The sequence below is a fragment of the Aulostomus chinensis genome, chromosome 13 (assembly GCF_037954235.1).
Source record: "Aulostomus chinensis isolate RoL2024-O1b breed Wild chromosome 13, RoL_Achi_v1.0, whole genome shotgun sequence".
Taxonomy (NCBI): Eukaryota; Metazoa; Chordata; class Actinopteri; order Syngnathiformes; family Aulostomidae; genus Aulostomus; species Aulostomus chinensis.
The window spans coordinates 24794572-24820444 of NC_141332.1; the positions used below are offsets into that span (position 1 = coordinate 24794572).

Here is a 25873-nt window from a genome sequence, read left to right on the forward strand (position 1 = left end):
CAGCATGAGAAACCCTGAACATCAGGACTGCTCAGCCCGGACGTGAACAGATAACGCCCCTTAACCGGACCTGATCTTGTCACTCGTGAGTGTCCACTCATCCAGTTCTGGCTGAAGTCACGGTTTGAGTGAGCTACGCTTTCAACCTCCTGAAGCTCCCTCTGGAGGAGCAATCAGTCTGATGAAAAACCCGCAGGACGACAGAGCAACGGTAGTGAGCAACCACTGCAGGCCCAGGTGTACCAAGGTCAGGGTACAGGACCTGCTACGTGGATGTGGCTGAGGAGGGAGAGCCTGCTGGTACCGAGCAGATGACGGGGGCCAGCCTGAACATTTACTTCCCTGCCAGTGAGGGGACGGTATGACGGCAGGTCTTGTAGGCTTCTACTTTCCTCCAGGGCTGGTACTGACCCAGTTCTGCTTCTGTACAGGACCGGGAGGCTGAATCTCGGTGCTGTGCAAGACCAGTGGTCACAGGATGGAGCTAGCCCAAGCACAGAGGTTGCTGGTGCTCCAACTCCTGCCCAGGAGGGGTTAGTCTGGCCCCCACCCATCATCCTCTCTGGCTTGGTTGAGCCTGCGGGGGCACCAAGGCCCATGTTGGCAAAGCTCTGAGGAGACACAGACACACAAGGTTCTCCACCATGATGGCACAACTCATTCGGGAACATAAGGAGGCAATATGATAAATGGAGCACAACCCACTCCCCTTATATAAGAGAAATCCAGCGGTTCACAAACACTGTCCTGACCCCAGTATAACCCTGGACAGGCGTTTCAGCCTGGACAGCTCGATCACATCTGGAACCAGCTCCTCCACCTCTGGCACTTAGCTACTGTAGAGCCTTTAGAACGCCTCGGTAATGAGAGAGATAGGCCAGGGTTCACCTGAGGCTTCTCAGCCTGCTTCCTCCAGAGACTCTCCGGTCCAGCTGAGAAGTTCAGTTGTTACTTCCAACACAGAGGATACCTGCAGGCAAGGTTCGTAGTTCTCAACTGCAGGGACGACGAACGAGAACACGCGCAAGCCCCTTCATCCTTATTGGTCTGTAGATTGCGATAAAAGGATAAACAGCCAATCTGCTGCGCCTGCTGAGCCACAACAGGTCAGGACTGTGTTTTCACAAACATGTCCTTACTTTTTACCCAGCCGCGATCAGCTGCAGGTAGTATGAAGACTATAAAATATTTCTACGTTTCAAAATTCCCCTCTGACGTTCTGATCCGGAGGAATTGTAGGATTTGACGTTTTCCACCTAATCTCAACAGGAGAGACGGAGCCAAACTCTGAATGTATGAATGAGTCATTAAAGAATTTGGCAAATCACTAAATTGTTTGCAATACTGGACTGGTGCAATTATTCTTAGTCATAGTCTCTCTATTTCATCCTTTACTGAATAACTTATTAAAAATGCTGATAAAGGTTGAGAAGTTCAAATCAAGTTTTGCAATATATACCCAGACAGGCTTGTTGCCCCTGCCAACATTTAGTCAAAACAACTGACAACCAAAGAAATGAAAGGTACTTTTCCAAAATCATCACGCATGTCTGATCTTTTCGAGATGAATAAGAGGGAGGTGCAGCCAAAAGAAGTTTAGGTGAGTCCATATTTGCAAAACTTGACCCCTCAAAACCCACCAGACCTGAGTCGAGCAACTCCTCTGAGTCTTTTCCACTTTACATTCGACAAAAAAAAAAAAAAAAAAAAAACCACTGTGAGTTTGTGGGTAGAGGAATGCAGCTCACATCTTTGCCATAGCAGCCGTAGAGGTAATGCACTCGCGTGTTGGCGCTTGTCGAGGTGAGCGCACCTCCCTCTCCTGTATTAATAACCGCATGTCCTATTGCTGTACCAACTGTTTTACAGGGCCAGGGTTTGCTTACGGGAAGATAGATGATGAACTCCCCACCTCTTCCTCTAATTTGCACAATTACTTCCCTCAATGTCTGTTTTGCTGAAGTGCTCCGAATTCATGAATGAATAACCCTCACGCACCCCCACCCGCACCCTCACCCCCACCTCCACATATTCCCAATAGCAGCCAAAAATAAACAAACACAAATTAAAGTAAAAAGTAGTCTGGTGATTTCAAGGCCCCTCGTTTATGACCGAGAGAACTTCATACGAGTGGAACGGTTAAAAATAGCTCTGTTCCGTATTCAGCAGTGGTGATCATGCCACGGAGTTCACCAGCACTGACAGAAGAGTCGACTGCTTGTTTTTGTGAAGAAAATGTTTATATAAGCACATCATCCGTGACAATTGACTTAAACATAGAAGGAATTATTAAGATACAGTCAACTGTCAAAATCGTGCCGTGAAAGAGAAAATCGCTGGTGATGACAATGATGGCTTCCTTTCGGTCTAATATAAACATACCAGCATGATCACTTTTTTCCCCGGGGCTAAAGTCATTGTTCCATTTTGAAAGCTCTCTCTGAATGCTTGAAATGTTCCCTTGATATTTTTTCTCCCCGCTCGTTTATTTGCTGGTATCCAGGTGATATGCCAACCTGTCACATCAAGCACAGTCGGCCTTATTTCCTCAGAGCAAAGGTCAAAACAATCGTCATGGGAGGGATGGGTGGGGGTGGAACATGTGGGGGGTTGATAGACCACACTCAGTAGTTTAAGTTTGACATGTTAAGTACAAACTACCTGAGGAAACAGATTTTCTTAACAACACGCTGCCTCGGATACGCCTGTGACAGATTCTGACATCTTGGCAGGAGCTTTCTGGGGAGATCCAGGAGTTCTGCGCGAAAATTGAACGTTCTTATCAGCCTAAAGGACAAACCGGGGCTGCGCCGGAAATATCTCATCCTTCAACAAACATCTGCGAATCAGATTGAGCTTGTTTGCTTGTGCGCCAAAAAAAAAAAAAAGAGAGAGAGGCTCAAACGCTGAAAAGTTTATTTTGGTCATCCGTCCAAATTATACAAGTTAATGAATAAAGGCAAAGAGTCCAAGAATCCTCAAGTCCAAGGTGCCGTTCACTGCCACTTGGGGCCGCCAAAGTGCAAACTTGGCAGCGCCGTTTTAAAAGAATGCTCCCCTTTTCACCACATCTGTATGTTCCATTTCTTTTGTAGGACAAACACTGCGTAGCTTTCCAGCCCACTTGATCTTCACAACAACACTTATCACCAGTTACAGTACTGACCGCATGTCCAGGCCCCCGAAATTATTATATAGTACTATTAACACATGTTAACAACACCTGTTGTTGTGGACTGAGGCTTTCTTTTTTTTCAAAACTAGACACACAGATGTATTTAAAATCACACATCCCTTTGGGTCATGAAAAAAAAAAAAAAAAAAAAAAAGAGGGCGGAAATGTACATGCCTGCAGAGACACGACCTTACATTTCTCTGCACCAGCGACGGAGTATGAGAATATCGCCCTCAATTAGATGTCCTGCAGGTTTGAACCTTGTAAACACGGTTTTACTGATCGTACATGACTTATTTTACAAAGCGTCTCGTATCTTTTTATAACGCGTCACTTTACAAGTTGTCCTGATTTCCTCTTCATACGTAATTTCCCACTGCGTTGGAATTTGGAGTCGATGCCTTTAATTGCTGTTGGTTGTGCTTTTACCGTTCTTGTCTGTGCCTTTCGACAATTACAGAGGGCAGGGAATGGTGATTTTATTTGATCACATATGAATCTGTCAAACTTTTTCACGATTGTTGAATCCTTTCGTCTAAAAAAAAAAAAAAATGTAAAAAATATTTGAAAAACAACAACAACAACAAAAACAAAAGTTTGTGAAAATTTCTCCCGCACCTAAAGTGACGTGTTCATTTAGCCAATTTTGTCCGAAACCCAAAGCCTCATCGATGTAATCAACAACATCAAAAACAACGAAAACAAAAACTAACAGTTAGAGCTTTGATCAGTTTTGCTGGGGAAGAGACGAGACCGGACAAATCCGCCTTTCCGTCAACGAATCAATGCACTGTTCAGTTATCGCCGCTTTACGACTGATTCCATTTTACCCACTGATCTTTCGACTATAATTCTCTCCAGCTCTTTGTTCAACTTCTGCTATTTTCATGAAAAAAAAAACCAAAACAAAAACCTTGATTTCATTGGAAAACAAGGAGGAGTAAAAGCCGAGGCTCTCGCTATGGAAAGACTTGTGTATCCGTCTGTGTGAGGCGACGATACTCCCAATCAGACTAGCTGCACTTGCCATCCCTGCCTCTCGCTATCAAAAGTGGAATTGTAAAAATGCGGGCTGAGGCGTTGTGAGTAGAGAGAGATACAGTCAGTCTGGCAGTAGCGTTAGCATTCCCTGAAGGCATCTTAGAGAACAGTGTAGGATGAGGTTGCATAATCTGTGCCTGAGATTCATGGAAAAGAATGCCTGGTCTTTGAGAGAGACACACTGACACTTACGAGACGTGCGGGGAGAAGCATGTGAAGTAACACGCTTGGCAGCAAGATGGGTGATTGTATCAAATGGAAATTTGTACTTTAATTGATACTACTTACTAGTCGCTACAAGCTGTACTAACAAAAGAGGTAACGAAGTGGTGACTTTACATGTCTGAATTTTAATGTGGATTAGAGCGTTTGTTGCTTCAAGCATGTCTGATCAGATTAGGAAAATGTTTGGGGATTTTCATAAATAAACTGCAACGGCTTTAACTTGGTTATTAACATAAACTGACATTTATAAATGTCAATTCTACGCTTCCTCTGATCGCCTGCCCTTTATGTAAAGCATCTAAAGCACAACAGAAGTTCTATGTATTCTTATCATAATTATCAGGTTAAATCCAAGGGAGCATTTGTCACAGTGTGAGATTAAAAAGTACTTCGGGAAATAAAAAGGTGTCTCTGGCAGACACAAGCATTCCAGTGTTTTGCCAACTTGTGTTAATTTTGACATTATCTTTGATATGTGGCCTTTAATTTCTTGCTAAACGTTATTATTGCCATCACATGAAGTGCATCCTAATCCTGTTTCTATTTCAAGTCTCAGCTTATTTTTGTCAACGAAACCGCGGCTTCTAATTTTAGCCTCTCAAACTTGACCTCGTCTTTTTCTTCGCTTGTTTCTGGAAATATCATCAAATCGTGTTTTTTGCTTGTGGGAAACTGGCTCCCAACAGCAGATACTATTCACCACTACGGCCTTTTCCTCAGACGCTCTGAGACCCCGGGCTCTGAAGGCAGATGGCTGTACAGTCGTGCATTCACACGGCACAAACTGCCCGTCCTGTGCCTCTCCTGCACGCTCTTAATAGGGGGCACTAATACACTCACGAAACAAGACACCTGTTCTCTAAAGAGCTGGCACACATGCACAGGGGAAGAGGCTGTCCTTTGATGCTTTCAGGCATCTGTGATTGAGAACAGACCGTCATGACTGTCCTGTCCCTATCGTGTGAACGCAGGATTAGAGAAAAGGGTGATATTTCCCTAATCGCTGTCATGTTGTGTTTGGCTGGCAAACGCAGGGCACTGATACCCTTCTCACTGTGGTTTCTGAGCAGCGAGCACGAGTAAAGCCTGACTTCACCTCATTTACAAAGGAAATGGAGATGCAAATACTTTTTTTTTTTTGCAGGTCACCTCTTGTTTCACGATGATAATCCAATAACAATTATCTGCATTAATTACTCCAAAACCCCCTTTTCCACCGATACAAAAACCCACCAACATCTGGCTTTTGTCTGCAGTAGGAAAGAGCTCATTGGATCCTGGTCAAACGGTTCAGTAGACGGGTATTTATCAGGTCCGGCCTCAATCGGCACTCATCTGACCATAAAACTCAGGTGAACATGGTGATTTTTTTGCCACATGGCATCAGGTATTTCTTTTATTCTTGGCCTCAAATTCAGCCTGTCACCACTGAAGCAGCACTCACCACCACGACACCATCCCTGTCCTCCACGCTGCTTCCTAACTCCACTGTTTTGTTTTCTGGCGCGTTCGCGACACTCAAGGTGACGCATCAGAAAACTAAGAAGCAGGACGGGCAGAGGAATACGAGAGTGCGCACATTTCTTTGGAACAACTTTGCTACCAAAGAAATCGCTGCTATGGCGACAATCAATGTATTTCACTAAAGGGGCTTTGAGAGATCAGTAGCAGTTTTCAGGGTTCCTGCTGGATCTTAAATTGATCCAGAGTGTTTTGACAGGTCTTAAACGTATAGGATTAAGAACTTACATCTTTGTTGCAGTAACATATCCGTAGCAGGTTAAAAGCATGAGAGGGAAACGTCAGGCTGCGAAGTACGCAGGAAAGTCAAAGCCTGTCAGTCCCCCCCAATAATTTATATGGAAATAAATCAATACAGAACCAGTACAGTGATTCTGCTCAATGTTTTTGCCAGAAACAGATTTATGTTATTCAAAGTGGTATTGAATTTTGTTTTATTAAGTCTGCAATGAGCTTCACAAAAATGTAAACGTCACTGGAAACTTAACCTGAAACCCCTTCATGCATTTGTTCAGACCCAACGTTCACACGCACCTCCAGTTCCTACAACCCACTGGCGTGCACGTTTCTTCTCCCGGGTGAACTCCACTCACATTCAGGTGCACGAGCAACGGCTGACTTCTGACAGCACTCGCACTTCGGCATTAACGTCCCTTCATCCGGTAGATGAGGACAGGTTGACATGGTCATGATGGACGTCTGAGAAGCGCATTTTGTTTTAAAAATGCTGTTTTCTGCCCCTTTTCTCGTTTAAATGTCATCTCATTGTTCTTTGTCCCCTGGATGAGGATCATATTTTGAGTGTTAGTTGCTTATACGGAGTTAAATCTAAGCCTGCAAGTATGCTCCTTACTCCTGTAGGCGTACCTGTCTTTCTTTGTGTGTGTGTGTGTGTGTGTGTGTGAGCGAACTGAGATTTGTGTGTGTGTGTTAATACCTCAAGGCTGGTTCAGTCAAACCCAGGACTGGAATTCAAGTCAACCACAAAGGGGGGGAATTTCCACGTGCCTCTCAGTCGTCTTGTTTGGAACACAAAATTGTGCGTCATCCCGTGGCTGCATCCGCTAGCGCGCCTCACTTCCCCGTGGCTATGGGGCAAAAAGCGTTCAGCTGGCAGTGAAGTAATGCCTGACTCACACTTCAGGTAAAGACTTAATCAATTTATATCATTACAGGCCTGCTTTGAAGTTAACGCCTGGGCTTGAGCGCCACCCAGTGGTAACAACAAAGACTGATGGTGAACACAATTAACGAGGGCATTATTGGATGAGCATCAGGAGGAATATGTTAATTAATGAGGACAATTGGGGGCATTGAAGCATCAATGCCAACATTCATGGAGAGTAAATAAAATACAGGTCAACAGAGCAGGACACACATCCACGTAGAATCCCTTCGTTTTAGGGCAAATACTGACCTCCAGCCATTCCAAATTTCAGGATTCACACACATTTTGATTACTAATAATAAACTGGAAGGATCGTGATGCAAGGGGGGGAAAAAAAATGGCATAAATAATCCAAGTCCGGGGTCCTCAGGGTGGGCTTGAAGATTGAAGAGCCTGATTTCTCAGAGCAAAAGTCCTTCAAACCCGTCGGCCTCTGGGTCTTAATCCTTCCGTTTTAGTTTTATTATCATATTATTATCAGCAGAGCTTCTCTCTTTTGCACACAAAGAAACCTCCATGACCTTGCGTCCATTTACACATGACGGACAAACAAAAACTGACTAATGTGGTCCGATGCAACACGAATCTTCAGAAAATACTTCAGACCTCTTAACGAGAAATACACGTTGACTTGCCCCGGTACAAGAAACGCTTCTCTCTGGTTGACAGTTAAAAAAAAAAAAAAAAAGTCCAAATGTGTCACTTAAAACCAGTTTTATTCAGGTAAATGTTACAGGTTTAAAAAAAAAAAAAGAAAGAAAGAAAGAAAGAAAGAAAGCAAGATGACTTTGTTCATCTTAACAACCCATTGATATCCATCATCAGCAGCCATGCATGAAGTGACCAATAAAATACGAACAAGTTGAGTCGGCACCTGCGCTCGCAATGAAGACACCCCCCCAGCGGGCGCAGGGGTTTCGGGGTATTTCAGGTTGGATCCATAAAATACAACCGCCGACTTTTAGGATCACGGCGCCCATTTAACTGTAGTTGTTAGATGCAATCGCGTAATGCTGAAGTTATGAAGCAAAAGCTGAACGTGAAGCACGTTATCAGCAACAACAACAACAACAATAAAAAAGTCACGCACCTTTAATCGGAACAATGACAATGATCTACCGGGCTAAACTAAAACCTAGCAACGACAAAAAAAGAGAGTGCTTTGAATACTTCTACATCAGCAGAGCTCCAACGACTAATCGTTAATCAACTGCAAGAAAATCAATCAGCAAGTAGTTTGATAAGTGATGAATCGTCAAGTCTTTTTTTAAGCAAAAATGTCAAACTTTTGCTGGTTCCAGACAGTAAAATAAAGGATTTTCTCTCTTGTTTTTTTAAATACATTTATGACAGACAATTCAGGGTTTTTTTGGGGGGGGGGGGGTGAGCTCTTTTTCATAATTTCTCAACATTTCATAGACCAAACAAATGATTGTGAGAGCAGCCTGCAGATGAATCCACCATGGAGAGAATCGTTTGTTCTGGCCCGAAACATCAAAAACAATGAAAGAAAAACAAACAAAAACAATGTATCAACTCATCTGAGCTTCAAAACCAGCGACAAGCAGGAACAGACGTGAAAACACCGTTGAGCTGCCATGATGGTCGATATATCAGCAAGAAAAACTATTTACAGAGGAAACGAAACCATCACATTTGACAAAAAGCCATTAAATCTGCCATTCACTCGTGAGACAGAAATAATCCTCCAAGTGTTAACTCGCTCAGATGAAGCGAGCATCTAGAATCGGGCAAATTCACAGGGGGGACTGGAATAATTCCAAATTAGTCTAGAAGCAGTAACTGCAAACGTCCTTCAACAGACGACAGGACAGCGGAATGAAGCAATCTGAAAGGTGAAAGATGGCATCCAACTGCCAACATTTGGCTTATAAAAGACATTACACGGGGCCATAAACACGAGCGCAGCGCGAGTGCATGCTTATTGTCCTCAGATACACGAGAGTGCAAAAACAATTACGGGGTTGAGTACTTTATGGGGTTTCTGTAAAGGTGACGTCACGCTGCACTAATGTAATTTTCTGATCTATACCTTATGATTATGTTGTTAAAAAAAACAAGAAAAAAGACCCAACAAAAAAAACCCCAAGATTATCCATGTTAATGATAGGCTTGTATTTGTGTTTTAGTTCAGCAGAGCACAGCGACATACACTGGAGACGGTGCCAACTTGTAAATGTACCGCTGGAGTTCGTTTATCTTTCCTCCCTGCTTTTAATTATTTGCGTATAATGTATGTCACTTTCAAGACAAAAATAACATCTGCGCTGGTTTTATAGAGCAAGACAAATTATGGTTATAATCACTGTGATGGCTGCGCCCCGGAGTTATGGCAGATATAAACAGTCTTGATGTGAATTCACACTTCGTACGAAGGCCTCCTGATCAGAGGGATTCCATTATTCGAAAGTTTGGATGACCCAAGAATGACGTAGACAGTGCGTTAAAAGAGGAGATGCACAGATTCTGATGGCAATTTGGACGACAGTCGTTTTAAAAATTCCCCCTTTGTGTGCCACGGAAACAACAAAACCTCATACAAAAAAAACAAACAAACAACAACAATAAAAAAAAATCTAAAAAGAAAAGCACGATGAAAGAACCTTGAACTTTACCTTCTTTTTCGCGGACGGCGGATAAAACTGTGCATCCCTAATTGACAACATAATAAAAAGCAAAGGCGTGCGTTCCTGGTGTGACTTCTGGTAAGAAAAGTGGTTTGAAGATATGCACCATTACCAGACTAGCGGGTGATTTCACTTGAATTTGTTTTCTTTGAGCTATTTTAATGATTACAACCGCTTATTATTGTAGAAAACAAAACAACAACAACAAAAAAAGGAACCTTTGGTCTTGTTGCAGTTGCAGGAGTTGGTACGACCACCTCGTGTGGGATAATTACATGTACAAACCAATTATGACAGCCGATGTTTAAGCGTGTTTTGCAAGCTAAAATGCTTCGGAAAGCCGGACAGAACCTACGTTTCAATAGGAAAAATATGCTGTTATGGTCCGATGACTGAGAGCTTCCCCCCGTGAGCGCCGCCATTCCTCTTTACACGACTGAAATTCACACACATAAAGGGACTTATCTCAGTTTACAGTAGAGATATTTAAAGGCACATTCTGCAATATCTCCTATTGCATTATTGACTTTCACAAGGACACACAGTGTCACAGACGCGAAGCACCTGAAATTAAGCTCAACCTCAGTTTTCATCGGGTTGAAGGGTGTTGGGCGGTTTAAGCCTTCACTTTTGAAAGCAGCGTGGTCAAAAGACAGCGAAATGAAGTCACGCCAATCTCACATCTACAGGGAAGGAGAGGAGTCGCCCCTGTGACCTCACATGTTCCAGCAGCAGGTGCTTCAAATATCACACACACACAGTTCAGGGATTCATACTTCACTTCTCAGTGCCCGCATGAGCAGTATCTAAACTTTGGAAACTCCTTGTGGTGTGTATCTGTATCTATATCGATATATATTCAAAAAATGTATCGCACTCTGTTTTGTGCAAAAACAGACAGGACCTTAAGACAAACTTAAACGATGAGAATTGACTGAAAATCTTGTTAAAAACTAAATCATTCACATGAGCAAAGCATTGGTTACCTGCAGCTGTTTGGTTCAAGAAGGAGGCGTCAGGTCAGCGGGTCTGCTGGTTGTGCGACCACTTTACTTTCCTATAGATGGAAAGATTGGCACGTGATGGGATATCTGCTAAACCTGAACCAGCGAGTTTGTGACTGAGAGATGAACCAGCTCCATGATGCGCTTCACATCTAAGGGCGTATTCACACCTGCCTGGTTTCGTCCAGGTGAACTAAACCGTGTTGGGCTTTCCCCCTTGGTGCAGCTCGTGGCCAGGCGTCGAGAGCAGCAATCGCACTTGGGGCTGACAGAGCCGAACTCCAGTCGACCCAACAAGCAGGTGAACTTTGAGCCCAGCAGTTCCTGTTACCAGATGTGCTTGGTGATGTTTAGGGTTGCAGATATTGGTGATTTAATATGCCAGTATCGACCTGATGAGCAAAACTGGGCCACATTCATGCAGATCTGTCGTGAATGAAAGCAGAAACAAAGTAAATGATTTATGGCTTTTTCCAAACGTGGAAATGTCCACCTTTGTCCTGCTCCTGCCACAGACAAATCTGACAATAAACTGAGTGGATATTCTCACGCGGTTCATAAAGATGCATTTCCGTTTTCTTGGCATTTTCTCTCCATGAAGACAAACTGAACCGAGGGGGAAACGCTCCTAAAACTCACTGGCTGGAGGTGGTGTAGGTGTGAAAAAGCCCTTGCAGATCATTCCAAGTCATAGTCAGTGACGCTGACACAATAAGGCTGAGTAGGAAATCTCGCTGACTGTGCCTTTAAAAACCCTTGCAGGATACAGAACATACAAACGATCCGAAGAACAATATTTGTTACTTCTTCTCAATCTTCAGTGTTTGTACAAAACTCCAGAGGTCCTTGACCACCTGAGGACGAGAGGGGGAGGGGTCAACACAGAACGAGAGAGAAATTATAAATCATCCAAATGAAGTGCTACATAGCATGAGACACATGACTCACTTTTACTACAACATGGTTTTGTGCGTCTTGCCTGCAGGAACGCTGAGTTTAGATGGGGCTTTTGGGGGAAGACGAGGGGTTGGGTGGGGGCAGTAGTACATACCAGAGAATATGACTAGGTGCTTCAGGTCTGACGAATCTCAGCCTTGGCTGATGAAACCAAAGCATTTCCACAGATGTTTCTACACACTGGGATCAACAAGCTCTCTCCAACTCAACTCCACCCCCATTCGTTTTCTTGTCCACCAAGCCCTCGCTCCACTCTGAAGAGCTTTCACCTGCTCTCATAACTGTAGAGTTAACATTTAACAGCAGTTACAAACGAACGCTCGTGTAGCCCGTTTAAAGGCTAACAGATGCATACTCACACACACACACACACAGAGCATTTCTATCTGACGCTCTGTCGAGTAATTCAGGTAACGGTAATAATTTAAGGCCTCCTGGAAGATGAACTCACGCGCTGCAGGACGACGTGCACGGACTCTTGTTTTGCTTCTAAAAATGACAGGCAAAGATTTAGGTTCTGCATTTAGAAAAACCCTCTCATGGGATGGTCAAAGGCCTTGAATGTGAACGTAGACTGGTACCATCAACATACCACTGGTCCCTTCATTAAGGCTACAAAAGACACACACTCCAGTAAATCACTGGGAAAGAGTTTGCCTTGGCAGGTGTACTCCCATTCCATCTCCAAAAGAGCCCGCTGACACAAAATGAATATAATTCAAAGGCAGCACACTATTCTGGCGAGAGGTTTGAGGCATACTGGATGGTGTGAAGTATGTGGACTGTATGAGGAACAATAATGCATTCCTGTGTATTTATCATGGAAAAGAGCTCTTGAAGCTAAAATAAGGCCTGAAGTAAACATGCTCATGATGACATATCCCTGCAAGCCAGGCAGTAAACAACTCCCTCGGCTGAGCGAGATGAAATAAGAGAGCACAGCAGCGAGAAAAAAAACAAAAACAAAACAAACAAAAGAGATAATGTGTGAGAGCTAAGACGCTGCAGGGTTCTAAACCATGTACACACATATACATATATGTGTGTGTAGCGAGATAAAGACATAGATAGAGAGAGAGAGGGGAAGGGAGGAAGAGAGAATACCACTAACAACTTACCTTTTTGTCTGAGATTTTGAAGGAATTGCTGACAAAATTCTCAAACTTCTGCTCTGTCTTGGGTAATGTTCTTCCCTGGTTTCGAGAGGACATTAAATCATCAGCTGTATTATCCATCACACAGTCAATTAAGAGTGATAATTTGCACAGCAGGATGACAGCCGTACCTCTTTGGCTGCCGTTGACAACTTGCTCTTTATCTCAGCCAAAGACAGAGATTTAGATGGCCCGGCCTGGGGTTTGTCTCTTCCTGGAGCAGGTGTCTGGAAAAATATATTAGCCAGATAAGAAACACTGATTGGTACGTCAAATAGAGAAAGATTTACAGAGCTGTTGATAAAATAAGATAGCAAATTATGTCTCAATATTTCTTCTTCAATTCAAGTTCAACTGTTACAATAAACTTGTATTCTCTGGCTTAATGTGGACTTTAATTCATCAAGATTGTGGTGTGGCAACCCAACAAATACAATATTTCTCGAACATTAAATTTGCGGTGAGCGACAGGCCAGTCTGAGCTTCGTGACCCATTTAGTCTGGGTCTGTGTTTACAGACTTGGCGTGAGTAACCAGCTGGAAGGAGATAAAAGAATAAGATAGGACAACAAATTCTACTCTAATTACAACGTCTTTTTTTTTTTTTTTTTACAAATACATCAGGTACAAATTATCATTTTATTGTTTGCCAGCAGGAGAGGGCAAGCCCTGACTCTCCAATGAGCAATTGACATTGTTTGTCAAATGGGTTTTTCCATTGATGGCGAACACTAACCGCAGAGCTACAGGAGCAAAGAGCAGCTGAGTTCCTGACATTTACTTATCAATATGGAGATCAAATGAACGACTTTGAGAAAAGAGGCCGCGGTGTCTGTTCAACATGAAACTGTCAATAATAAATCATCGTCAGGTGCTTTATGCGTAAGAGGACGGCAGCACGAGCTCGCAGGCCAACAGGTGTGTCCAGACCTGGGCAGCAGGGGCCCCACAGGTCCTCAATTAGGAGGTGTCTGAGTGTGAACAACACACACACACACGCACGCACGCACGCACGCACACGCGCGCCATAACGCGGTGAGTGGATGTTACACAAACCACAGAGCTTGTCCCTACATGCAAAGGCAGTGTGGAATCCAAAGAAATTGCAGGGTTTCATTGAAAGCCAGAGACGTGTTTGAAAGAAGCATAGAGAAACATACACAGCAAGAAAAATCCAGGCCAGTGATTGTTTTTTATGGGCGCTCTCTCTCTCTCTTTGATAGCTGATGTTTCTGCATCTTTAACGCTATACAATGACACACTGGATCTGTAGCCCAGCTGTAGCCACTCTACAAGCTCTCTCTTTTTTTTTTTCCCTCCAGAATTTACATGTAATTTAAAGATTGTTGGGCTCCATTCAGCAGTGATGAGCTTGAGTGATCACTTCCTTTATTGCTTGCTGTTACGATGGAATTTTTCAGATACATCCCGGATCAGTTACCCACAAAATGACTTCCAGAGCGGCGATACTGTATTCAAAATAAACACAGAAATGCTTTATTTTGTCGTTGTTGTTGTTTTTTGTCGCAATCAAGTTTGAGAGCCTTTTCCTGAAAAGTTCTGGGAGTTAGGAAATTCTTTTGACGGCCGACTATTTGGTTTCAAGCACTCTTGCCATGCTCAACGTTTTCTTGCGTTGAGTGTGAGGTTTAACTACTCAGCAGCTGCTCCGACCAACCAAAGAGGGACACTTCACCATCACAACGTGGGGAGCTACACATACATTACATAGTCTCCAATAACTCACAAAATGCCCTCAAAGGCCAAAATTTATTGCCATTAATGCCCCCTGATGAGATTAACAGGCTATTCCATCATCAGTCTGGGGATTGCAGGTGACTGAACCTTAACACCCTTGTTGTTTAGCAAACTGAAACTCCTCGACTTTTAGGAACACACTCTGACACAAAGTCTTTAACAGTGACTTTTCACAGTGAAAACCGACTGCATGGTTTGTGTTACACACACAGTTGTTATTAAATTTTCTTGATGACACACACACACACACACACACACACACACACACACACACACACACACACACACACACACACACACACGCACAATCGTCACTGCCGGTACTGACTGTCAGTGATACACAATGGGAATGGCGTCCTATGGTGAGATACTGCATTTTTATAACGTTACATCAAGACAACACAAAGCAGAGCCAGACCCTGAACCACCAGCCTCTGACCTCACGACAGCCGCAGCTGCAACAGAAAATAAAACCCAACTCAATGAGGTAAACTCACTAGTATTAAGTTTATCAAGAGCGTTTGATGTCAGTAGTAATGTTACTCTTGTCTGCTTGTTTGATAGCCAACAAGTCAGTAGTCGGTTTTTGCTGTTTACTGAGAGCTCAGTTTCTCCCTCCACCATCAGAGTGAAAAACACCTTAATAACTGATAAGTTGCATCAGGAGAGGAGGATGCTGACAACCAAGGAGAGCAGCGGCGTCTCTCCTCAGCACCGTGCAGGCGAGAGCCAGGAAGATGGTTATGTTCTCAAATGCTCTCCTGATTTCCAGTGTGAAGTATCTAGGCTTAAAGACCAAAACAGCTCTACATTACTCAGCAAAGGAAAGCGAGGAATGGCAGATAAAAGTGTTTATACTGTGTCGCTCCATCCGGCATCACGATATTGCTTCTCTACACCGGGCTGGCTTTAATTTCCGGTTTTCCACCTGTTTAATTGATAGTGATCCATCCGAGCAAGAGCACTCCTTCTTTTGAAGCGCAACACTGAGGCTTCTTGGTTCAAATCCAGCGCTCTGTTCGTTAGTGGTGTGTAAATGTGCAGAGCAAACCGAGCAGTGACATTGGTGTTCAGCACACACACGTAAGAAGCACCCAGCCGATTACGAGGAGACATTCACTGAACTTTAAATAAACTGCATCTAATTAGAACTGCCCAGCGCGCCTTCAAGAGTGATTCAGTATCAGATGCAGTTGTCCTTACCCCGATGGGAAGGTTCTTTTCTTAACAGCAATTAACAAATGTCACGGGTTATAACTTGATTGCACCAAAAACCGTGCACGGTCAGTCATTTGTAAATCCAGGCTAAGACCTGAGAAATGGTTAAAAACACGTGGAATCAGCTTCAGAGTATAAAAGATCTGTCTAGTTTGAAAAATGCAATCATCTGTCCTTGTCCCCAAGAGACCTGTATTTTATAGCACACATCAAAAGGTATAAAATGAAGAAAACCTTGGCGCACACATAACCCACTACAAAAAAAGAGCACATATGCTGCTGGCTCCTGGCCAGACAAATCCACTATGTATTTATTATTTACAGGCAGCTCTTGACTTCCAAAGGACAGCTGTGGACCTGAAACAGCTGATAAACACAAAACGCCAAGCTTTTTCATCTGGGCCAGGCACTGATTACAGATGCCACGAGACATGGAACTTAATCACAAGCACACTATCATTTCATGCAATCTCTCGTCTTCAATCGTGTGCAAACACATGGTTTGCGACACCTTTGCTCATCGGGTCTGCCCAGGGATGTCCTCTTACTGGAAAGAGAGACTTGGTGATCAGTGTCTGGGCCACGACATAAGGTAACGTATGTAACTATAGGGGTAGTCCTTTGGACACTTTTCATGCACAACACAATCTGGGGAGTCATACCCAGAGGTAAATATCCTTACACTTAATGCTATCCAGATAGGCACCTGCTGTAACACATGTCAATCAGTCGCTTAAACAATGACTCACACCCTTTTGGGATAAGCCTGAGTGAGGTGGTTAACAAGTTTACGACTCTGACGTCTGCTCTAAGGCATTAACTTCCCAAAACTCATCAATCAAAAGACACCAGCTGCAAGATAAATTTACTTCAGATCAGCACAAGTCGAGTTAACTGGTCCTCATGTCAAGACTGTTACGCAAGAAGGTGCAGCTCCACGCTGGGCTGCGAGAGGTGAGAACTGCAGTACTGGCAACAGATCTGACAAGCCAATCTAATGACCAGTCACCTGCATTTAGGAAAGAAAAAACAGACATCCACGCCCGCTTCCTCACTCCTTGGGGGCATCTGGAAGCGCAAGCTGCACCAGACATCAAACACTGGTAATGAGAGCAATTGGGAGAAGGTGTGTCCAGGAAGTGAGGGGTGTGAAGAGGTTGTCGAGAGGGAACAGTTGTTGTGTAGAAGTGGAGAGGAGAGGGGATGGGGCAGACGAAGCTCCGTGGGCCAGAGAGTTAAACTTGCAGGATGGTTTCAGAGGCCCATCAGCTACAACGCCCCCCCCCCCCCCCAAGCATTTCAAGGGGTCAGACAAAAACTGGACACTTTTCTTAGGTGTGCTGGGTGAGTGAGGTGGTTCATCTTTAGATGAAGCCATGTTTTATCAAACATGTCAAAATGTAATTGCTTATCTAAACTGAGATTCTGACAAAATCATTTTATCAGATGGACATGAAATGTGTAAGAAAGAGAAAAGCAAGCTTGCCAATTTGCATTTCCTGATTTTCTTGGTGGTTGCGGGGGGGGGGGGGGCGGGGGCGGGGGGGGGGGGCATCAAAGGTGGCTGCAACTCAAGACGGTGAGGTGAGGCCAAGGGGTCACAGGTTTAAACCTCGCCCCAGAGGAAACCCTTTTAAAGGTCAGGTGTGTTTACTTAAAGAAAGGCAGAGTTCAAGATTTGGGCTTTGAGAGGCAGCTTCCCAAGACATTCCATCCAAGAAATTTACTATCAGGTTGAGCTAATTGCAATGTGCATTTATCACATTCCTAAGCTGAAGAATGGCAAGGCTCTACATGTTTTCTCAGGCTCCATTTATTTAAATGTTAATAAATCCCTGTTGGTCACAGACACCCTGTGGCTACAGTTGTAATTTTACACACAAGATCAAAGTGTTTTTATGGGGTTTATATGTTTGGTAATGAGCAAAACACTGTATATTGCATTTTGCTTTAAGGAGAGGTTTAAATTTGTTTTTTCACCAGTTTTTAACCCTGCGAAGAGCAAATCTCACAATATCTGAAATACTTCACCAGGACACTGGCAGGTGCTTTGCTTTTTCTGTGTTTATTTGCTCTCTCACCGCAGAGGTTCTGAGATTGCTTGTTGTTTTTCTTCTACGCGACGTGAACCGCCCAACACACTTAGAGATGGTTTTGAGGAAGAAATTGAACGGGGGGGGGGGGGACTCATACAAAAAAAAAAAAAAACAGGCATCAGAAACAGTTTCTCCCACCTTCATCTGTTGTTTGACTGCTGATCCCGATGGTTTTCCTGCAGGGCCGTTTTGTTTCACTGGAGTTTTGTTGGGTTTCTTGGCTGAAGACTCTTGGCTCTGAGGAAGCAGCACAACAGTCAACACATTCAGCCTTACGTTCCCTAGAAAATGCGTAGACCTTAAAAACTACTTCTTTAAGTAAGCAGCACAGACACACATAAAGCTGCAAACAGAAAGCTAAAACAGATTTTAGAGTCAACCTCTGAGAGAAAGACAGGTGCCACCAAAAACACCACTTCCTTGTTGGCTGTAATTACTCGGTTGTTTTGCTTGACTGATGAGAAAACATTAAAAAAACACAACAACAATAAAAAAAAAAAATCAAAGACTCAATTTCCTTTCGAAGGTGCATCAGATGACACTGCTAGTACAACACAACTGTCCTACACTTGATCTGTTCAGGTTTAATTTGGATCGTCATCCTCAGCTTTTACGCATATTTGCCTACAAATGGGTGATTTATGTTGTTTGAAAACTGTCATTTAAAGCTTTGAAGAACATATGCAGACATGCTTCCAACTGTGGTGTCGCCACGAGGCATTCAAATGCTGTATGGTTAAAATATAATTACAAGTTGGACTATGAATATGTCACCATAAAATTTTATCCCTGCAGGACTACTAACTAAAGCCAGAATTGGGGGATGATATGCGGCCAAATCTGAAAGGATGTCTGAGTAACACTGGTATATACATTTATGGAGGACACACAAGACACAGATTATAATTTCTCATTATGAAGAGGTTTAGCAGTCCAATAATCCTTCACTGTTAAATCCATAAGGGAGGTCTTCCCATCGGGGCTCCATAGCTCTAAATCACCTGTGTAATTACCTTGTAACAGTCACGACCTGCATTTCCAGAGCATCAACTCTTTCCCTGCAACTCTGGAATGGGTTTCAAGTGTAATTGCCTGTGTTGACATAACTACTACAAGGCAATTACACATTTCCTAGAGCAATACCTCCAAAAGATTCAAAAGTGACAGCTTTATTAGCCAGCTCATTTTGTATTGTGAGATTAACGAGTGTCGTTATTGTGTTGATCTCAGCAAGATCATACGATCTGAGAACAGAGACCAGGGAGGGGAGAAGTGTGCAGGAGGTTTTGTTCTGTTTTTCTAACTCTACCTTACTGAAATTACAATGTGCCTAAATAATCAATAACCTTTTTAACAGTGTTTTGCATCATAGCTGATGAATCAGACTTTTCAAGAACTTAATTTTGTCCCAACATAGTATATTATAACATCATCAGCACCTGTCGTAAAACAAATAATTATACACAGCAGATTCTACCGAAATATCCTCCAGGCATTCCTGAGATATCAGGTTCATAGGAGTGGGATGGATGCGAGGGCTTTGACCACCGAAATCTTTTCAGTTCATCCTTCAGTCCGAGTGGAAATTTGAAGAAAGTCCCTCAAGGCGTTCTTGACTGACACATAACCCAAAACAACACGACGCCTCCGGCCCTCGGTTGCACCGCACAGACGCAGACACACACCAACATCAATACTTGTGTATTCATGAGTGAAATTCAATCGTCATTGAAAATGTGAAGAACTTTTCATCTTTTATGTGCAAATTATGTATAAACACAAAAACACTGATACGACAAGAGAAGTGCAGTTTTATAAGGATATGTAGCAACTGTTGCTTCCAGTCTTAGGAATACTGCGTACAGGGTGTACCAGTACCAAGACAAACTCCAATATCAAGTCCCTCAGCCATCGCAAAGTTCTACCTTGAGAAAATAATCCAACACAATAATCAAAGTCGAGCTAAACACTGAACATCCACCCACATCACGTCTTATTTCTGACATCAGAATCTAACCTGCAACCTTTGTCATGTTTCAGCCGGTAATTTTGAGAATTTTTTGGGCTAATAATGTAGAAAACTGTGCATGGACCCGACTTTTGTAATAAACACTGGAAGTTGGACCGAGTGTAATAAAGCTCCAGTCGTATTGGGGTGTATAAATGTCGATGACAAACTTCAATAATGTGACAAAGATCCTGGTCTAATTGTTGCTTACTCCGATTATGACCTTATATGGGTTCAGGATGTTTGAAAATGCTGTTTTCATGGCAGTGTCTTTTAAGAGTGTTGTCTCACTCTGGTCCATGTTGCAGTTAAAAAAAAAAAAAGCAGTCTGTGTTTTATGTAGAGTGTCACCAAGCAAAGTTAATCAAACATTCCTGTACATGTTTTCTGTATCTGGCAAAGACTAAAGATGCAACCTCCTAAAAAAATCTTGAACAAAGCTGTTTTTTCCCCCATTGCTACTCTGTTAGCATCTCTTCCTCTCAGCTTCCATTATAGCCATTTCTGTCAGCTTGCTATCGCCATCTCTAAATAATGGATGAGGAGAGACTGGGAGTTGAGATGGAGTAATTTCCCAAGCTGCGCGATCCACAATCCTGCCATTATGAAGACGTGTCACTCCTCCTCCCATTCATGTTAAAGCACAACATTTCCTGTCGGTGCCGAGGCGTCACCTGACGCCGGCGTGTTTTAGCCTTACATAAGCAAGACAAAGGATATGAGCAAACAACCAGAGCCTTACTTTTGATAGTTTTCAATGTTAATACGCAGTTTAAGACTCATAATGGCTCATACTAAACACAGAATGATTAAATAACCAAACTCTTGCAAAGAAAAACTAGAATAAAAATACTGCACAGTTATGAGGACCAGAGCGTCGCTATTTAGAAGTGTAACATGATGGGTAAAGAGGACTGGTATGAAGAAAGGGATTAAGGTTGTGGAGGGGAGGGGTGTGGGCACCTGAGGTGGAAGAATTGGCGGAGACAACAGAATAAATCAACAGGTGACAAAAACGCTCAGTTGTCATCTGACCCCGAGGCAAAAGTCGGCACTCACGTCGCAGGTATGTGCATCTGCCCTGCTTTGATCTTTTGCCTGGCACAGTTTGCACTTGGATTGCTTGTTTTGTTTTGTTTTTTTCTCTCTCAAGGAAAGAGAAATCACAAACAGACACCAATGTACAAAAAAAAAAAAGGGCGGGGGGCAGATACACACATGCACCCACACACTTGAAAGTGATTGTGGTAACACGCAAAACAAGTGTTCAAAGGCGAAGTCCAGGTGCACAGCTGAAATGGCACGAGAGACGATAAAAAGGAGCAATCATATTAACAGTGGGATGACAGAGGGACAAAGATATGCAGGGTTACACAAAGATGACGGAAGACGTTTCTCAAGACTGTGTGTGTGTGTGTGTGTGTGCGCGTGTGTGTGCAGCTAAGATGTGTATTAATGTTTGCAGATATGGATGCACTTTTTTTTTACATGTTCAGATACATTCATGTCATATATATTTGAGCACGAGTGTGTGTGTGTGTTTGTGCGTGTGTGTGTGTGTGTGCAGGCGTGAAGTAGTGCCGCCTTGTTGGTGAGACAGTGAGAATTCAAGCAGATTACAGAGGAGAAATCCGATCATTACGCCACACAGACCCTGTGTTTTACTCTCTGAAAACAGGTGGGTACAAGAGTGAACAGGATGAAAAAGTTCCATGTTTTGCCTCATACAAAAAGGTGGACGGTCAGTGAGTGCAGGAATGGGAAGGGCCTGCCGACATGAAATGTTACAACAGGATACAGTCTCAGGGAGTTTAAGTGATGCAGTAGAAACACAAAGGGAGCAGCGAGCTGGCTGCGCTGACACAGACGCACATAAAAACCCCCGAGCACAAGCGTCTAGCAACACTGGCACCTGGTGGACAACAGAGGATTGGACACAGTCCAAGGAGATAGAAACACTCAAGCCTAAACTGTCATGTGCTGACATTACAATGTTATGAAAGTCACATTTAAATGGGGGCTTACTTTTTTGAATTCTTTCTTGACATTCTTCTGAGGCATCACATCATTGTCATCGCTTTCATCATCGTCATCGTCGCTACAAAAACACGGTGAAAGGGGGAGAGAAAAAAAAAAGGACGTTAACCCAGTAAATATGACAAAATGACCTGTGAACAAAATCATCATATATAATTTGAGTGTATATTATGTGATGTTCAATGTGCCATGCTCAGTGACTGGAGGAACTATGAAAGAAACTCAGAATAAAGGCAAACACACTCGTCATCGTCCTCATCACTGTCTTCATCTTCATCAGAATCCATCTTTAGTTTCTTCTGCAAAAAAGTGAATTCAGTTAATTAACGAGTCATTTGGTACAAATCAAACTGGACTTCCACTTGTTCTTCTAATTTCTAGAATTCACATTAAGTTTGTATCATAAATTAACAGCATGCATTCTTAATACAGACGTTCTGCAGAGATGTCATACAAGAATCTTCACTAAATTTATGAGGTGTGCGGCGACCAAATATCCAGCAATGCTACACAAAACATCCTATACAAGAAATTAAATTCCGTTCATTAAAGGAAACCGCTGAAGTGCTTTTGGCCATTGAAGTAAATCTAAAAGAAAAGCTGCAGAATTTATTGTAGCTTTGAGCAAAGGTCAGTCAAAGAAGGAACTGCGGTAGCTACCATCACAGGCTTCTTCCCCGTCATCAGGCTAGCAGGACGCTTCACCGGCGACGTGTTATTCTCCTCCTCTTCGTCCTCTGAATCTTTCACGCCTACAAACAAACACCGGTCTCAGGTCAGTTCTGTTTAATTCCCACTCACCTGAAGAATGCCGGCTGTCGTAGCACCTGAGCAGACTTACTGTTTACATGCATCCTGAGGGATCCAATGACGAGTTAAAGCCTAAACTAGGAAAGGAAGGATAGCTTCTTCTGAGCGGCTTCACCATGATAATTTATGATTGTTTGATTGAACGGACAAAACCATAAGGATGGATTTTTAAGCCAAAATGTGGACGAGCATGGCTTTATTCCTCTCATCCGACAGATGTAATTCGAGTGAGGCACACATTATGTGTTGACTGGTTTGTCTGGAACTCAATTTAGTCTGTGTGATTTTTGATTTCTGACCATTTTAATTTCCTGCAGACCAGCAGAGACAAAGCTTTGCTGCCTCCTGCTGGTTAACAGCAAAAACACATCTGATTTGCAAACTTTTTTTTTCTTCTTTGCGAACAAATTTGTGAAGTCGGATCACAAGTGTATGTGAGGACAGATTCTAATGCCGGAACTCAAGTTAATGCCACAAGGGACAAAATGGTATTTCAAATACGACTGCATGATCAGAGTTACACCCATTAACAGTGAAAGATGTTGAAAATCATACTGGAAGCTATTTCTCACATGGCAGCGAGACTCAGAGCCTGTGTCCTTGGAATTAAAACATTTTCAAGAGATGAAAAATGCTCAGCTGAGGGTAAAACGCTGCACTGGTACAGCACCTGACGATTGTAGTGACCTGTCATAATTTTCCGCGCCCACAATTCTCTTGACACCCGGAGCAGCAGGTCTTCTTCTCTCCCTGTGTGGTCAAGTGTTTAATCTCATCCAGAACAAGTGCCAGAATAAGAAGTCTATTAAGCTTTTATGTTTCACACTGCCTATCATATTAGCAACTAATGTGACTCAGATGAACCAACGCTGCATCTCCAACGCGCTCTCAAACACTCTGGGTGCTTTCAGAAGTGGGCCTGGAGTTGGAACCAGAAAAAAGGGTTTGGTAGTTCTATGGGCCTGTAAAGACTGCTGCACAACAGACGACCAACCGGATTTCAATTTGTAATCACACTGTTACACCCAGGCTGTGGTAATGTGTGTGTGTGTGTGTGTGTGTGTGTGTGTAACAGCTGTTCCCTTCATACTCACTAACAAAATGTTGTCCACTGATATGCACTGGTCCAGAGCCGGACTGAAGACGGAAGGTGACCGGAGGCGTGATCTCAAACCCCCCTAAATTCATCTAAACGATAAATGACAATGAAATTATATTTTACATTCTCTTCATAGCTATGTATGTTCATCCAGTGAGAATATCTTTCTTTCTCCCTAATTTTCATTATCTAAGCATAAAGGAGAAAGAAATGTAATCTGTTAAGAAAAATTAAAATACATTTGTACACACATTATTAGTAGCGAGTATTCTTTGTTAGTATAAACTCCAACTACTACGACAAAGCATGCAAAAATCGTATTTTTCAGTGTATCCAAAATCAGTGCTAAACCACTACGCTTCTGCATCTGCATGGAGGCTCTCAGGAAGTGAAGTGATAACTCACGGCAAGGACTGCATCCAAATGGATACATACAACTGTTTATTTACGCTACAACATGTGGAACTATTAGAACAACACAATGAGTATATAGTGTGTCATCGACAATTTGGTCTTCATGGAACACCCACTAATGTATTTGCAAAATGGTGTCAGCGTTGGTTCTGGCTCACCGAGGGCAGGACAGACGGCTTCAGGACAACCAGCGGTACTTTGGTGGTCTTCCCATCATAAGTGAGGCCTTCCACTTCCACCATATGGAACTTATCCTCAGCCTCGGCTCCCAGACACGCCTGAAACAGCGTTAGAATCATTTACCCCGTCCAGGCATACCCAGACTAACACTACTCTTCAGTGGGGCTCTCCCATATATCGTCTCTGATAGATGATTTCAAATCTTATTGTAATAAGACCAATAAAACGGTACTACAGATTGGTTGACACTTTTACAGAAGACAAGTGTTTTGTTTTTTTAATTCAATCTAGCAGTTCAGACTGTGAAACTTTTAAGTTTTAGTTTGTATTTTCACAGTGTTTATTTTGGTGATTTCCCAGCCAACATTCCACACAGGTCACGAATATTGGTCCAACTTGTACCGGTTTGTAACCTCATTATTTATGTTGATGATCAGAACGGTTTGGCTTGCATAAGTATGGAGGTGTGTTTGGGCAGTATGGTCACTTGACGTCATATATGTAATATCCGTTGTGTTTCCTGTATAAACAGGTATGAATTAGAACAGGGCCACAGGATTCAGACTGAGCGACTTCCTTACTGCTTTGAGTGACAGCTGTTGCTCCGTCTCATCGTCGTCAACGTCAACTTTGAACTCTCGTTTGTCCGATTTAAGGGTGCAACCTAAAGAAGGAGAGGGGAAAAACACACACACACACACACACACAGCAATGAATATCAAGTCCGCACAGATTAAACAACAGCACTGAATATTTTTTAACACAAGGGTGATCCTTTTAAACAGCGATAGCATCCCCTGCTTTCCACTGCTAGCTAACAATGGAGGCTATTTGGCGCGAGTGGGGGCAGGCAGGTTAGCGAGCTACAGAGCCTCTTTCCTCGAGCTAACATTGATAAATACCCAATTGTGTGCGCTAGCCGGGCGTTATAGCTGATTGTGCGACAGAAACAGCTGCAGGTTTACATAAGGTAAGCAAGCTCACCAAACAAATACATTTGTGGTCTGCTCAAATCTGAAATGTCGTCCTCCATCTTTGTTGTGGGTGTTTACACTTCCCCCGAACACTGTCGAGACGGACTCGTTGCCGAGCCAATGACGAAGCAGAGACGGTGTAAACGTCACAGAAGTGTGCACCAATAGCATTGAAGACTGGGCGGGACGAAGTAAATGGAGTGTTGCACGGGATAAACACTAGAGGGTAATGTCGTGATGTAGACCGCGAATAAGCAAGTAAATTTGGAGAAGGAGAAGGAAAATAACTGTCAATGAACTGGAGAAGCTTATACTATATGTATTTATATATATATATATATATATATATATATATATATATATATATATATATATATATATATATA

General features: G+C 43.0%; 1 protein-coding gene across 1 annotated transcript; it reads right to left on the reverse strand.

Moving 5' to 3' along the window:
• Positions 1-7829: 7829 nt before the first annotated feature.
• On the reverse strand, positions 7830-25575 carry npm1b (nucleophosmin 1b). The gene is made up of 11 exons (XM_086222261.1): positions 25498-25575; positions 25095-25177; positions 24492-24611; positions 23915-24008; positions 22671-22762; positions 22254-22309; positions 21999-22071; positions 18104-18202; positions 13025-13120; positions 12858-12932; positions 7830-11636 (listed from the first exon to the last, which is right to left on the reverse strand). Exons 1-11 carry the CDS (start codon positions 25544-25546, stop codon positions 11583-11585), a joined length of 891 nt encoding a protein of 296 aa, XP_086078387.1. The 5' UTR covers positions 25547-25575; the 3' UTR covers positions 7830-11582.
• Between the last annotated feature and the right edge of the window lie 298 nt (positions 25576-25873).